Below are 14,725 nucleotides of genomic sequence, written 5' to 3'. Positions count from 1 at the left end.
AATACAAGGCGACTAATTATAGTTAACAAAACACATTAATATTGGCCAAATGTACAAATATATTTTAGTTTGAGAAATACAGTTCTGTTTATTCACAATTAATGAAATATTCGGTGTTAAAGTGCACGTCATTTATGTTGGCGGCCGAGTTTAGGTTCATTCTGCGCATCTGACGTCACAAAACACAGTCAGCCAATGAACAGAGAACGACGTTGCCACATCTCGACTGCAGTGCAGAGCATGGATGAGTGTCTTCAGTTTTAGAAACGTTCAGTCATAAATAAAGTAATAGAACAAAAGCAATGTCTTGATAGCAGACACTCTTTTACAGAAAGTTTGGAAAAAGCATTCCTTATACCAATTGCTTCATATTCTATTAATTAATTAAACCAAACAAGCAATAAGACTCCTAATTCAGGCGATAGCAAGGAAAGGTATTTGTATCACTCTCACGAACCGCTTTTTCGCAATAAAGAACAGCGGTAATTGTTTATTTCCTATTGTACTTCGATGAAGCATGAGTAATTCGTAGTCATACCAACAGTGTTTGTCAATATTTTGCGTGACGTATTATAGTCCTCATTGCGTTATGTACTCACTCATGGCGTTATGTAGTCAGACGAGGTGCGTTAGCATAACGGTTAAGGTGTTGGGCTGCTAAGTGAAAGGTTATGAGTTCAACCTTGTGTGGTGCTTAGTATTTTCATTATTTAAAAACAATATCGAAGTGCCTTACTTCACGAATTATATTCGTTTGAATGCAATTTTTTGAAATTCCTAGTGCTTTGTCTCTTTATTAACCCTTTTGCAGCTGCAGACACGTGCTCGCCGCATTCCGCGCTGTGCGCGATTTTGTCATCACTGCACTGCTCGCCTGTGCAGACACATGGTGTTCCCACTGCTTTGATACACTTATCATTCAATTTCACAAAAACTATTTGGCCCAAAAATTTGATTTTTACACGTCTTCTTGACTGATACCTTCCCCCCATAAATGACTTAATTTTGTCTCGATGTTCAACGCAGTTATTATGCAGCATTAAATATAGTAAAGCACTGCACGAAATTTTGAAGACTTTGCAGAGGTAGAAGTCCACAGCGTATACTTTCCGTATGGTCGATTTTAGTTGCCACAATGTTGAGAATGAAATGTGGACAAGATACCTAAATTTCATATAAAATTTACTGTGTACTCTATGGACTTTTACCTCTGCAAACTCTTCAAAATTTCGTGCAATGGTTTACTATATTTAATGCTGCATAATAACTGCGTTGAACATCGAAACAAAATTACGTGATTTATGGGGGGAAGGTATCAGTCAAGAAGATGTGTAAAAATCTAATTTTTGGGCCAAATTGTTTTTGTGGAATCGATTGATAAGAGTGTCAAAGCAGTCGGAACACGATGTGTCTGCACAGGCGAGCAGTGCAGTGACAAAATCGCGCACAGCGCGGAATGCAGGGAGCACTTCTTTGTAGCAGCGAAAGGGTTAATGCAGCCGTGGTAGCTTTACTTCATGAACTGCGCGCTCCCCCCTAAACGTAAGCTTGCGAACTATGCTATACTATGGCGCTGTTTCTATTGGCGCGTGCGTCGTGTGCAACTGGCAATGCAGCAATCTCCCGCGTCTGGGCGGGCATGCGCGAGCCGCCAAGATAAAAGAATTGAACTATAGTAGTCAAGTTCTGCTGCAACATACAAATACTCTTCAGTGTTGGGTCACACAGCTGGGATCTTTTTGCAGTTTTTACTCTCTTCATTATAGAAAACAGTAGTTTACAACCATATGTTGAGCCAAACATAGATATGATGTCAGCTGCATTCCTGTGTGTTTTGCTAAATTCTTCTGCATGAAGATCATGATACCATCTCATGATACCAAATGTTGAAATGTGTGTGAAATCTTATGGGACTTAACTGCTAAGGTCATCTGTCCCTAAGCTTACACACTACTTAACCTAAATTATCCTAAGGACAAACACACACACCCATGCCTGAGGGAGGACTCGAACCTCCGCCAGCACCAGCCGCACAGTCCATGACTGCAGCGCCTTAGACCGCTCTGCTAATCCCGCGCGGCTCTCATGATACCATACAATTCTTCCCAATTTAGCAAAAATGGCAACAAGACGCTTTTAGAACTCACTGTTGTCACTATGTAGCAAGACATAACTAAGCAATAGGCACATAATGCAGCAGTGCGCACACGTGATAAAAGTGGACCCCTTTGGGTGGCATATCCCCAGCACCTGCTCGCCTGGCGAGCCCCTGAGCACCCTTACGCATCCTTAACCCATGGAGCTGGCCTGGAACAGCCTGATATGGGTCAAGTGATATGCTTTATCAATCTATCAGAAGAAAAAGTGGAGGAAGAGAGATAGAATGGATGGCAAAGAAAGTTTACAAACTTCATAAAAAAGGAAGCATTTCTGCAGAGGTAAAAGAACTGTGCCTGAAAAGAATACCTATGATAAATAGTAGATGGTACAAGCTACCCAGTAACATGACAGCTGAGGAGATGGAGGAGGAACAGAGGAGGAATAAGAATAAGAAGAAGAAGAAGAAGAAGAAGATGAGAAAAGACTAAAATACTTGTAGTTTAAGAATCCAACTGAGACAGATATAAAAACACACACACACACACACACACACACACACACACACACACACACACACACAGACAGAGAGAGAGAGAGAGAGAGAGAGAGAGAGAGAGAGGATAAAGTAAACACAGCAAGTATTACATTAAGAAATTACAGAATGAGTTTTATTGGCATATAAATTTATATAGGGAAATTCAGAAGGAGAAACAGTGGCTCAATGTGCCAGCATTGCCAGTTAACGAGATGTGCAACAGCTGAAGGGAGTGACATGGGACACACAACAGCAATGCGACAAAGTATTATCCTCCCCTTTCTGTGAAAGACACATCAGGCACCCGCTTTCTTGCTTGTACGCCACTATAATAGTAGCATAAATTGCTTCATAGGTGCATCAGGTAATCACATTTCATATTAAAGTTACTTCGGGGTAGACAACACCAACATATCCATTTTGTACATTTCAAGCAATTTGAACATTTCTTCTCGAACTATATTTTCAAGTTTTATTTATGCTGTGTCATGTTCCACACTTTGATCATATTTTGGTTATTTTTTTCTTGATTTTTGGAAACTAGTGTACATCACCTTACACATAACACAATTTTCATTTCAAAGGTTGTTTATGTTATGTTATAAATTATTTTATCATCTCACTGTATATGCTGGTTTATTTATATTTGTTATTAATATGGAAAGAAAACTCAGTTTCTTAAGTTTACACACTCACACATGATTAAATATGAGTTATTCTTGATTTACATTATGTCTATTTCAGAACAACAATAAACATAGTAATTGTTATTCAGAGTCAATTTGAAGGTCATTTTATCAACCTGCTGTTCAGCATGTACCTCTTGTGCACTTATACAGAAAAAAACTATTCACTCATAAACAACCTGGGCACAAACCATGGTGGCCTGTACTGGTAATAGTGTGAAAGTTAGCAATGCCATCTTGAATACAAATGAAAGTACAAGGAAATTAAAGAGTAATCTAAAACACATTGTATTAATATTAATTTCATACCTGTAAACAAATTTTGTTGGGGCAAGTGTGTTTAGTATGTCCCCTTGCACCACACATACAGCAACAAATCTCCCTAATAGGATCTGGACACTGCTGAAGAATATGGCCAAGCTGGTTACAGTTTAAACAACGAGCACGTTTGAATGGGCCATTTTTGGGCAATGGTCCTAGAAAATCGATCTCCAGAACCTTCCAATTGCTAGAATTGCCTACAATAGAACATACACAAAACCTTTTCTTCATTATCTGCAGAAAATGGTACAATATGATATGAGGAAGAAAGTTTCTAATTCATTACAAAAGACAACTGATAATTGTAATGATGAACAATGTTAGGCCAGAACAAATATTTCCACAAAATGTTGAAAATAATAAGTATATAAAACAAAATCTTTCATGCTGTCTCAAGAATCAAAGCATAAACTGTTCAAAGAAATTTAAACTTTGTATCAAACTGCCTATTATGCAAACAACAAATACTTTTAGTGCCAAAATATTTTTTGACAGCAGGTATTTTTTTCAGGTCGTCTTTAGAATGTTTGGTTCTATAGCACCCTATTTACATTATTATAGAGCTTGTCATAGTTTTTTCCTTGGTTCCTGACCTCACTGAATGCACATTTGTTTCACAAACACACACAAAACACAGTTCACATTTTTCATGAAGAATACTCAAAGTAACAATGTCCAACTTTCAAGAGTTCTTCATTAAAATGTGTAACATGTTTCTGTGCATATTTTGCAACATGTAAGCACACAGATGAGAACAGAAACCAAGGAAAAAACTATGGCAAACTATACAACAATATAAAGAAGATCCTACAGCATCCAACATTCTAAAGAACAACACCTGAGTATTAACAACAGCACAAAGATCCCGAAACGTGTTTGGGCAGTAAAAATATTAATTGTTTTTGTAGTAAGTGGATCTGAATTCTCTTAATTTAGTCTGTAAACAGCTGTATCTACAGATATACTCTGGAAATCTCTCAAGGGTATGGACTGGTCTTTTGATGCTTGTCTCATAGGTAACAAGCCATCTGCAAGCTGGCAAAAAGCTGTGTGTTTGTTTTCTTCAGAAATTATTTCTTGGTTGTAGAATTTGTAGTCGGAATTTTAAAACTTCTTTGGAGTACTTTAAACGTAATAGTGTTGGAAACATGTACATAGATGGAAACTGCTATTCAATAGTACTGACTGCAGAAAAAAATGAGAAAGGATTGTTACATTGAAGTACATATATAAACAAGAAATACTTTTAATTAAATTTGTTTCACAATCAATTTACAATACAAAGATGCACATAAAACATATGGCCGAAGTGAAATTCATTCTTTGTAGTGTGTTAGAGTGTACATGTACACTAATTTTTTTCTACGAATGATGATGATAAAAGTTTCAGTAATAAAGAATTTTTATATCTACTGACATATACTTATTACTGTAGAAACTATGAATTCAGCAGGCACTATAGTCAACTACACTTTCCCATTTCCTGTACTCACTGTAATATAAGTCATGTGCATTCTAAGTGTTAAAACCAAACTGTTAGTAAATAAACATATTTTTGCTAACCCAAAAATGAAAAATACATTAGTGAGGGAAAAAGACTAGTCATAATCTGATAAGCTGTAGAGCAGGATGACAACAGAATTTTTACATGATAAACTGTGCATTAAATGGATAATTCTATTCCCTCAGATAAAAAAAAATTAACTGACTGAACAGTATTAATGTACAACTCTAGTGATAAAGTATGTCACTCTTATGTGAATGAAGAAGTTTTATGATTTTACAATAGTGTGTCACTGTTCTCTGTTACTATTTGTGATTCTGAAGCCCATTAATTGCAAATTTCTGTAAACTAAAGCAGTTATCAGACAAGCACTATAGTAACAAAAGATCTGATCACTGAATTATGAGGTACTTCAGCTGTAAAGCTCCAAATTATAAGGGACAATTACGGTCTTCTACCTACAAGCTGTGCATATTTTCTGGTATCATCTACCATCTCCACACAGCATTTTGATACCGTGCTGTTTATATCACCAGCATCAGTCACGGTGGATGACAGTTATGTAAGCAACAAGCCATTACACTGTCAGATGTAGGTTACACCAATACATGTTTTTGTGCAAACGCAGATGTAGTTTATGTTTCTAAAGTCTGCATTTTCTCTCTAATGGATTTGTGGGCCTTATCTGAAAAGTTGCAAGTTCTGTGAAGTGGTTCTTAATTTGTTTAGTCAAATTTTCTTTCCCTTATAGCAAAGCGGACTCAATTTTTTTACATGAATTTTGGTAATTAACTTAGTTGAGATGATTATCCAGAATTTGCATTTTCGGTGTAAAGTGTTCATATTACTCTGCACCCTCACATCAAGTACTGCTATTTGCTGCAAAGTTAAAGTATGAGGTAGTGCGTGCCCCATATACAGGCCAGTCATGTGTACCCATAAAACACGGTGCAAATAATGAGAGAGTTATAGCAGATGACAAACCAGTATCAGTTTAAAAATCTGTCACCTGTTCAATACACAAAGCATCAGTTCCTCTTATGCTAAGAATTTGCATATTGTTTGGTCAATGTAGCAAGCAATGGAAGTGTTTCACATTATATTAATATCTCCACTCACAAGAAATGGTCTGGATAACTAATAATAGTGTCAACCAAAGTATCATTTTATCCATACGTCTGAGGGTAAATAGACAATGAAAATTATGACTACCACAGCATGCAATTTTTTAAGCTGAGATCTCACAATTCAGTGTCCATCAAAGTCAGTTCATAAATGCTGTTCATTATTTTATAGCAGCTTTGCATTAACACATGAATCTTTTTGAGTAATGGTCTATGTGCAGTTTTTTACTGTCAACTGTAAACTGAGGAACATTTGCTGCCAACACACTACCTGGCACACAGCTTTTCCTCATCAGGAGGATACTCGTGGTCTTTACATAGTTGTTTGCAACAAAATACCCTTGGGATATTTACCACAATACTGATTATTCTTCTATTCTCCTTCAATTATTCTCCTCTTCATCTCTGTCATGGACTAACCTCATCAATGCAAGATTCTTTAAGAATCTGAACGATCCTACATTTCTAACTTTAAAAGTTTTTCTCCTTTCCCACATATGTGAGTAACGTTTACATTGTACTGAACAATTTCTTCAGACACTATTTTTGTGACTACTGCCAGCCAAATGAACAAAGCCATTAGACTGGTCTAACAGCATATAGTTCTTACATCAATAAAAAATAATCAATTATTGATAATATAATTGGATGGAAAAAAATCTACTCACCAAGCTGCGACAGGAGTAAACACATACAAAGAAAATCTTTCCTTCTCATCCTGTACAGTAAGTCTCCCCTGATTGGGATTCTGGGCACCTTTTTCGAACTGTACGCGTTTCCTAAACCTCGCCAGTCCTTTTCCTTCATTCCACTTTCTTTCCCTTCAACCCTCCCACCAAAAGAAAGAGCCACTTGCACACTTACTTAATGTTTACATAAGTTTTCTCCTGTTGCTGCTTAGTAAGTAGATTTTTTATCCAACCAAATTGACTTTTTCATTACTTTATGATGTTGTGATTCTGTATGAACAAAGGGGATAGCATTATCCCCCAATACTATTTTTCTACAAAGAGTATATGATCTACTGCACATTTTGTTTCATGCCCCTGTATTGGTATATATTTAGATATAACGACAGTTGTTGTTTATTGCTATAAGGACGAGATACACACATATTAACTGAGACAGGTACAACCACATAACATATTCCCAGGTATATGGAAATTAATGAAAGTGTGGGAGCATGTGGCAGAGATAATGCAATCGTGCACAGACGTTTGGATGTCACATGGCATGAGGCCAGTGTGACTACAGGGCCAAATGGGGTTGGTCCTACAACATGAGGTAGCGGAAGTTACCAGAAAAGACAGTGTGTGTAAATCAGCATGCGGATACAGTGCACTAGCAGTGTTCTTTACATGATAGATTGATAGCCGCCCCAAGCAAATGTGCGTCTGTTGCGCTATCACGTTTTACGTAGTTTTTGTGAGATATACTGAAGCTGCAGCATTTTTCTTGAGCACACTAGCATAAAAGGGGACACAAAATTAACTAAATTGCTAAATTGCTAAATCCAAGCAATTTGCATGTTTATTTACTCATACTTACATATATAAGCCAGGTCCCTGCCCTTCATTTGTCTTAAGAATAAAATCAAATATGTTACATAAATTCCCTTTAAAAACTTAGGTACAAAAACTTGGTGTAAAATTTAAATGTGCTTTCTGTGCTGTTTTTATCAAAACTCGTGTGGGTATTGAGATATAAACTGTAGTATTAAACCATCAACTATAAACATAAGCTGTGGTTTTCAGAAACATATTGTTTAGCGTTGTATTGTCCGCTGTAAGGTTAACTGTATTTTCAGAAATCTCAGCCACAATATCCCCCGTTCACAACTAAAAGCTCCCAAATTTCCATTATACATTTACATGAATATATTTACATGAAAAAGGGGTACTTTGAGAAGTTTTGGATACTTGCAAAGATTTCCACAATTTATGAGTGTTTTGTATAACTTAAATTGTAGTATATCGGTGTTTGTGATTTACAGTTACCATGAATAAGAAACGTCCTGTGCCATATTAGTCCCCTCTTTTAATAAGAGTGTATATTGTGTAAATTTATTGTAAAATAACACTAATGCCAAACTTTCTTAGTGACCAAAACTGGAAAAATGCTTCAGAGAAATAGTAAAACTGGTACCCATTTTCCTGTTGCAATAGATATCTCGTTTTTGGCAATAAATTACTTATATTCCAAAAGACTGCTGATAATATTTGTAGCATATCAAACTCGTAAATTAAAAGAGACTCAGCAAATTTAGTACAAAGTTATTTGTTTTGATACTCTGTAAAATACAGCACCAGGCATACACTGTTTACTGTTCTGTAAAATACTGTACCAGGTATTATGCAACCACACTGTATTTGCTGTTCTCAGGCAGAGGATGAATTGGTTCTATTTGTAAGCAGCTGGTAGGTGAATGGAAGCTGCTGCAAATGGGTGTGCTGGGAGGGTTGCCAAGAGTTGTGTACCAGAGGTACCCAAGATACCTCAGGTAATATCCTTTCCTGTGGACACTGACTCTTCTGCAGGAATTACAAGCCCAAGACTGTGAGTGGCATGTCAATGTTGGGTCTAGGCATGCTGTACAGAGTAGACAGGAATGAAAGAGGACTCGGGGTGTTACACTTAACCCTCTAACAAGCAAGTTTGAGGTGCTATCATTCATTGACACTGAAGCAGAGTCAGTGGGATTCACTTTGCCTGTTTTGGGGAAACCTGTGTTGTCCCATGTCAAGAGGAGGCTAAGGCAAAATGGTAGGGGGCTAATAATTGTCAGCAGTTCAACTGTATGGTGAATAATGGATCCCTTAGGGAAATTGCAGCAAGAGATGGGGAGTAATACCAATTATACTTAGTGGATGTGCACCTGGAGGCCTCATTCAGCATGTTGAAGAGGCTATTTCAGCAGCCATTTAGGGAACACAGTGCAACCAACTACAAATTGTGGCACATGTTGGAACAAACAATTCTTGTTGTGTAGGTTCCGAGGTTATACTTGGATCATTCCAGCGACTAGTAGAGAGGGTTGAGAACACCAACCTTACTTATGGAGTTTCAACAAAGCTCACATTCTGCAGCACTGTACCCATTTCTTAGTTGAATGGAAGGCTTGAACCAGTGACTACGAGGGGAGTGGAAGGCTTGAAACAGAGACTCTGAGGTTCTGTGACAAGCTAGGCTGTGACTTCCTAGACCTGTGTCATGGGGTTGAGAGTTATAGGGTTCCCCTAACTATGGCAGGTGTGCACTACACATCACAGGCAGCTACCCAAGTAACTGACTGTGTGGGTATGCACAAGGGCTTTTTTTTAGCTTAGACAACCCTCCAGCCAATCCAGACAATGAAAGTTGCGGGAAACCCAGAAGTATGAGAGTAATATCCAAAGAAATGTATCCCACAGAAAGTACCAAAATCCTATTGGTTAACTGATTAAGCATTTGCAACGAAGTGCCAGCGTTCGAAGAGCGCCTAAAAAGCAATGGAGGTCACATAATGATAGGCATAGAAAGCTGGTTAAAACGTGAAATTAACACTAGTGTGATCTTCAAATATGTAGCGAAGGATAGGGAAATGGGAGATGGATGTGGCGTATTTGTCATAGTAGACAAGAGACTCAAATGCACCAAGATATAAACGGAGGCTGCATGTGAGATTGTTTGGGCAAGACTCTGTACCAAGGGTGGGCAAAAAATTAAAATAGGGTCCTTCATTTGACCACCAGATTTGCCTCTGATGTAACAGAAAACTTTAGAGCAAATCTCAGTTTACTTGTACGTATGTTCCCTAATGATACTGTAATCACTGGAGGAGACTTTAATCATCCAACAGTCAATTGGGATAATTACAGTTTTGTTGGTGGTGGGCATGTCAAGACATTCTGTGAAATGTTACTACCTACCTTCTCTGAAAAGTACATAGAGCAAATAGTTCACATACTTGGATCATTCCAGTGATTAGCAGAGAGGATTGAGAATACAAGCCTTGCTTATGGAGTTTCAACAAAGACCACAATCTGCAGCACTGTACCCAGTTCTTAGTTGAATAACTTGACCTCTTTGTGAAGTCCACACCAAAACTGTTATCACTGACCATAACACAGTTATAGCAACGCACAAGAGGCAACTAAAACAAGCAGAAAGACTTGTACGCTCAGCAAACTATACAGAGAAACAATATTGTCATACCCCAATGAGAAACTTTTAACTATTAGCTCAGGACAGGATGATGTAAAGGAACTATAGCTCACATTTAAAAGACTGTTGACCATGCACTGGACAGATATGTATCCAAAAGGACAGACCTCCATGGTATACAGTCACTGTAAAGGAACTTCTAAAGAAACAGACCATGGCATAACAGGTATAAAACAAAGCATAGGGCTATAAATAGAGAGACGTTCAATTAGATGTGTTTGGAAGTCAAGAGAGCAATACCTGAAGTCCTCAATGATTACCGTAGCAGAATATAGTCAAATGATCTTCCACACAACCCAAAGACATTCTGGTCATATGTAAAGGATTTCAGTGGCACTGAAGTTTGTGTCCAAGTACTCATGGATGATACCTGAACTGAAGGTGAGAGTAGCAAAGCAAAAATAGAAATGCTTAACTCTGTTTTCAAATAATTCTTTACAAAGGAGAACCCAGAAGTATTGCCCCAACTTAATTCTTGTACCACTGAAAAGATGAGTGAAATAGATATTAATGTCAGTGGCATAGAGAAACAGCTAAAATTATTCAAATTGAACAACTCCCCAGGGCCCAATGGGATCCCTTTAAAATTATGTACACTAATTTGCAGATGAGTTAGCCTGTCCGGTAACTATAATCTAACATAAATCCCTTAAACAAAAACTGTGCCTAGTATCCCAAAGAAAGCAAAGGTCACATCCATCTACAAGAAGGGTAGCAGAAGTAATCCACAAAATTACAATTCAATATCATTGACATCCACTTGTTGTAGAATCTTAGAACACATTCTGAGGTCAAACATAATGAAGTATCTCGAATAGAACAGCCACCTCCACGACAACCAGCACAGATTTCAAAAACGTAGATCATGTGCAACCCAACTCACACAACATATTGAAAGCTATGGATCAAGGCAGTCAAGTAGATGCAGTACTTTTCAATTTCCGAAGAGTATTTCATTCAGTTCCACACCTATGTCCATTATCAAAAGTACAATCATATGGGGTATCGGATGAAATATGTGACTGGACCGAGATTTTCTTGGTGTGGAGGAGGATGTATGTTATATTGGATGGAGAGTCAGTGACAGATGTAGAAGTAACTTCAAGTGTATCTCAGGCAAGTGTGTTGCATCCCTTACAATTCATGTTGTACATTAATAATCTTGCAGACAATACTGATAGTAACCTCAGAGTTTTTGCAGATGATGCAGTTATCTACAAGTAAATGAAGTTTGTACACAGCTGTACAAATATTCAGTCAGACCTTGATAAGATTTCAAAGTGGTGCAATGGCTGGTAACTTGCTTTAAATGTTCAAAATTGTAAAACTGTGCGCTTCACACAACGAAAAAAATAGTATCCTGGAGGGGGGAGGGGGGGGGGGGAGGAGTAGGAGGAGGAGGAGGAGGAGGCTACTGTTTAATGTCCCATTGACAATGAGGTCATTAGAGATGGAACACAAGCTTGGATTACGGAAGGATGGGGAAGGAAATCAACCATGCCCTTTCACACGAAGCATCCCAGCATTTGCCTGATGAGATTTAGAGAAATAATGGAAAATATAAATCAGGACGGCCGGATACGGGTCTGAACTGTCGGCCTCCCATATGTGAACATAACATCCTATGAATACATTAATGAATCACAGTTGGAATCTGTAAATTCATACAAATACTTAGATGTAACACTTAGCAGGGACATGAAGTGGAACAACCACAAGGGTGCACTCATGCATGAAGCAGGTAATAAACTTCGATTTATTGGTAGAAAAATAGGGAAATGTATCAGACAACAAAGATGACTGCTTACAAATCTCTCGTGCGACCCATCCCAGAATACTGCTCAAGTGCGTGGGACCCATACCAAGCACAAATAGCAAAGGATATTGAAAGTATACAGAGAATGGGAGCACCTATAGTCACAGGTTTGTTTGACCTATGGGCGAGAGTTACTGAGATTTTGGAAGAACCGAACTGGCAGACTCTTGAAGATAGATGGACAGTATCCTGAGAAAGTCTACTAAAAAAGTTTCAAGAACTGGCTTTAAATGACGACTCTAGGAATATACTACTCCTTCTACATATTGATCCAACAGTGATCAAGAGGATACGATCAGATTAATTACAACTCATGGAGAGGCATTTAAACAATCATTTTGCCGCACTCCATACATGACTGGAATGTAGAAAAAGTCCTAATAACTGATACAGTGGGATGTACCCTCTGCCATGCATTTCACTGTGGTTTGCAGAGTATAGATGTAAAACAGCAGAGAACATTGCCTGGAGACAACATTTGAACAACTTCACATGTGGAAGAATTATCGGGCAACTGGAATGAAGAAGAAGAGTCACCAGTGCAGCCCAGGTGCTTGGTACTGGCCACAGCGTTTTTTCACATGCATGGAGTGTGAACCAAACCACAGGCACTGCTGCCCAAAGAGAGGAGGTGGTTGAACACAGACAAGTACAACAGCAGATGACTGCTACATTGTGCAACAACCAAGAAAAGAGCCACATCAAACAGCATATGCAATTGCAATAGCAAGCACATTTAACAGTAATGTATGGCACACACTTTCACACCCCACAGTGGCAGAGAACTGCATGGGAGTTTCTCCTTCTCCAATGACCAGTACTTTGTGTTCCATTGACATCTGCATGTTGGAGACACCATTTGTGATGGTCTCAAAAGAATAGGGACTGGACGATCAAGGAGTGGGTTGCCTGCTCTTCTTGGATGAGAGCAGATTCAATGTGAGTAATGATTCTGGGTGTATCCTCATCTGGCAAGAAATGGGAACACTTAACAAACCCAGGAACATTGTTGAACTTAATTTTGGTGGTCCAAGTGTTGTGATGTGGGGGAAACATAATGCTGTGTGGTGTACTGACCGCATCTTTGAATACTGTACATTCACCGGTCAATGTTATTGCAACACTGTATTCCTTCCCTTTGTGTGCATTTTTAGGGGATGCATTCGGCCCTACCTCATTTTTATGGATGACAAAACTAGACCGCATTGAATGGCACAGATGGAGCAGCTCTTGGAATGACAGGATATTTGGCAAAATGGACTGGTCTGTTAGTAACCCCAACTTAAATCCCATGGAGCATGTGTGCAACATTTCGCAGCATGTCCATATGCATCAACAACCAATTAGCAGTTGTTAGCCACATAGGTGGAGGAATGAAAAATCCTACCACAACAACTCCTAAACAGCCCTGTCACCAGCATGGGAGCATGTTGCAGAGCATGCATTGCCATCTGTGGTGCTGATATCCCTTATTAAGAACCATTTTCCAGGGGACCATCATAAATGGTGATGCCTTCAGCGTAATTATTGTCTTTCAATAATAGTGTCATTTCTGTTTGTCTCATTGTGCATTTCTTTCCGTCACATTCTGTACCATATCTTAACAGTTCTTTCTTCGTATGGTCTACATTTGATCGAGTTATGTTACTTGGCAGTGACATATCATGTGAAAGTTGCTTTTGTCCTTAACTTTTACACACCAATCTGTTATATACTGAAGAGTAAAATGTTATGAACACTTACTTAATAATGTGTTGATCCATCTTTGGAAAGCAATGACATGGCAATTCTGCGTAGCATGGGTTTGATAAGTCACGGGTAGGTTTCTACAGGTATGTGGCACCAAATGTCTCTATAGAGGTCACACAATTCCGATAAATTGTGGGTTGGGGGTTTGTGGATGCAGAGACAGTGCCTGATAATGTCCCAGATGTGTTCCATCAGGTTCAGATCAGAAGACTCTGGCAGCATCATTAATCTCAATTCACTATAGCATTATTCTGGCCTTGTGACATGGAAGGTTTAGAATGTTTACCTGCTGTAAGATGCCACTGTTGTCAGGATAGAAATCACACATGAAAGGGTGCAGGTGATCTTCAACATGACCATCGATCTGGTGTAAGAAGAAACATAATTCATGTGACCTGGCGATATGTTTCCACTGATCCATAGTCCACTCTCGATGAACCCATGCTCACTTCAATTGTAATTAATGATGTCATTGGGTCAACGTGGGAGTATGTAACTGTCACCTGCCGCAGAGCCCAATGTTCAACAATGTGTGCCGAACGGTGTGCTCCGAAGCACTTGTGCCCATACCAGTGTTGTACTCTATAGTCAGATTTGTCACATATTGCTGCCTGTCCTGCTTTACATAGTGGGAAAGACTTCAACCTCTAAATTCCATGATGAGTATGGCCAAGCATTCTTCCACAA

At 38.6% G+C, this 14,725-nt stretch overlaps 1 protein-coding gene across 2 annotated transcripts in view; it reads right to left on the bottom strand.

Moving 5' to 3' along the window:
- LOC124547710 overlaps positions 1–14,725 on the bottom strand; it is a 113,302-nt gene that overhangs the window by 49,736 nt on the left and 48,841 nt on the right. For both annotated transcript variants that reach the window (XM_047125125.1, XM_047125126.1), the window contains one exon: positions 3,631–3,839. In XM_047125125.1, the coding sequence (XP_046981081.1) occupies positions 3,631–3,839 (209 nt within the window). The remainder of the gene's footprint in view (positions 1–3,630; positions 3,840–14,725) is intronic.

The sequence above is a fragment of the Schistocerca americana genome, chromosome 1 (assembly GCF_021461395.2).
Source record: "Schistocerca americana isolate TAMUIC-IGC-003095 chromosome 1, iqSchAmer2.1, whole genome shotgun sequence".
Taxonomy (NCBI): Eukaryota; Metazoa; Arthropoda; class Insecta; order Orthoptera; family Acrididae; genus Schistocerca; species Schistocerca americana.
Note: the sequence above shows the minus strand (reverse complement) of the source record. Positions and strands in the feature narration are given on the sequence as shown.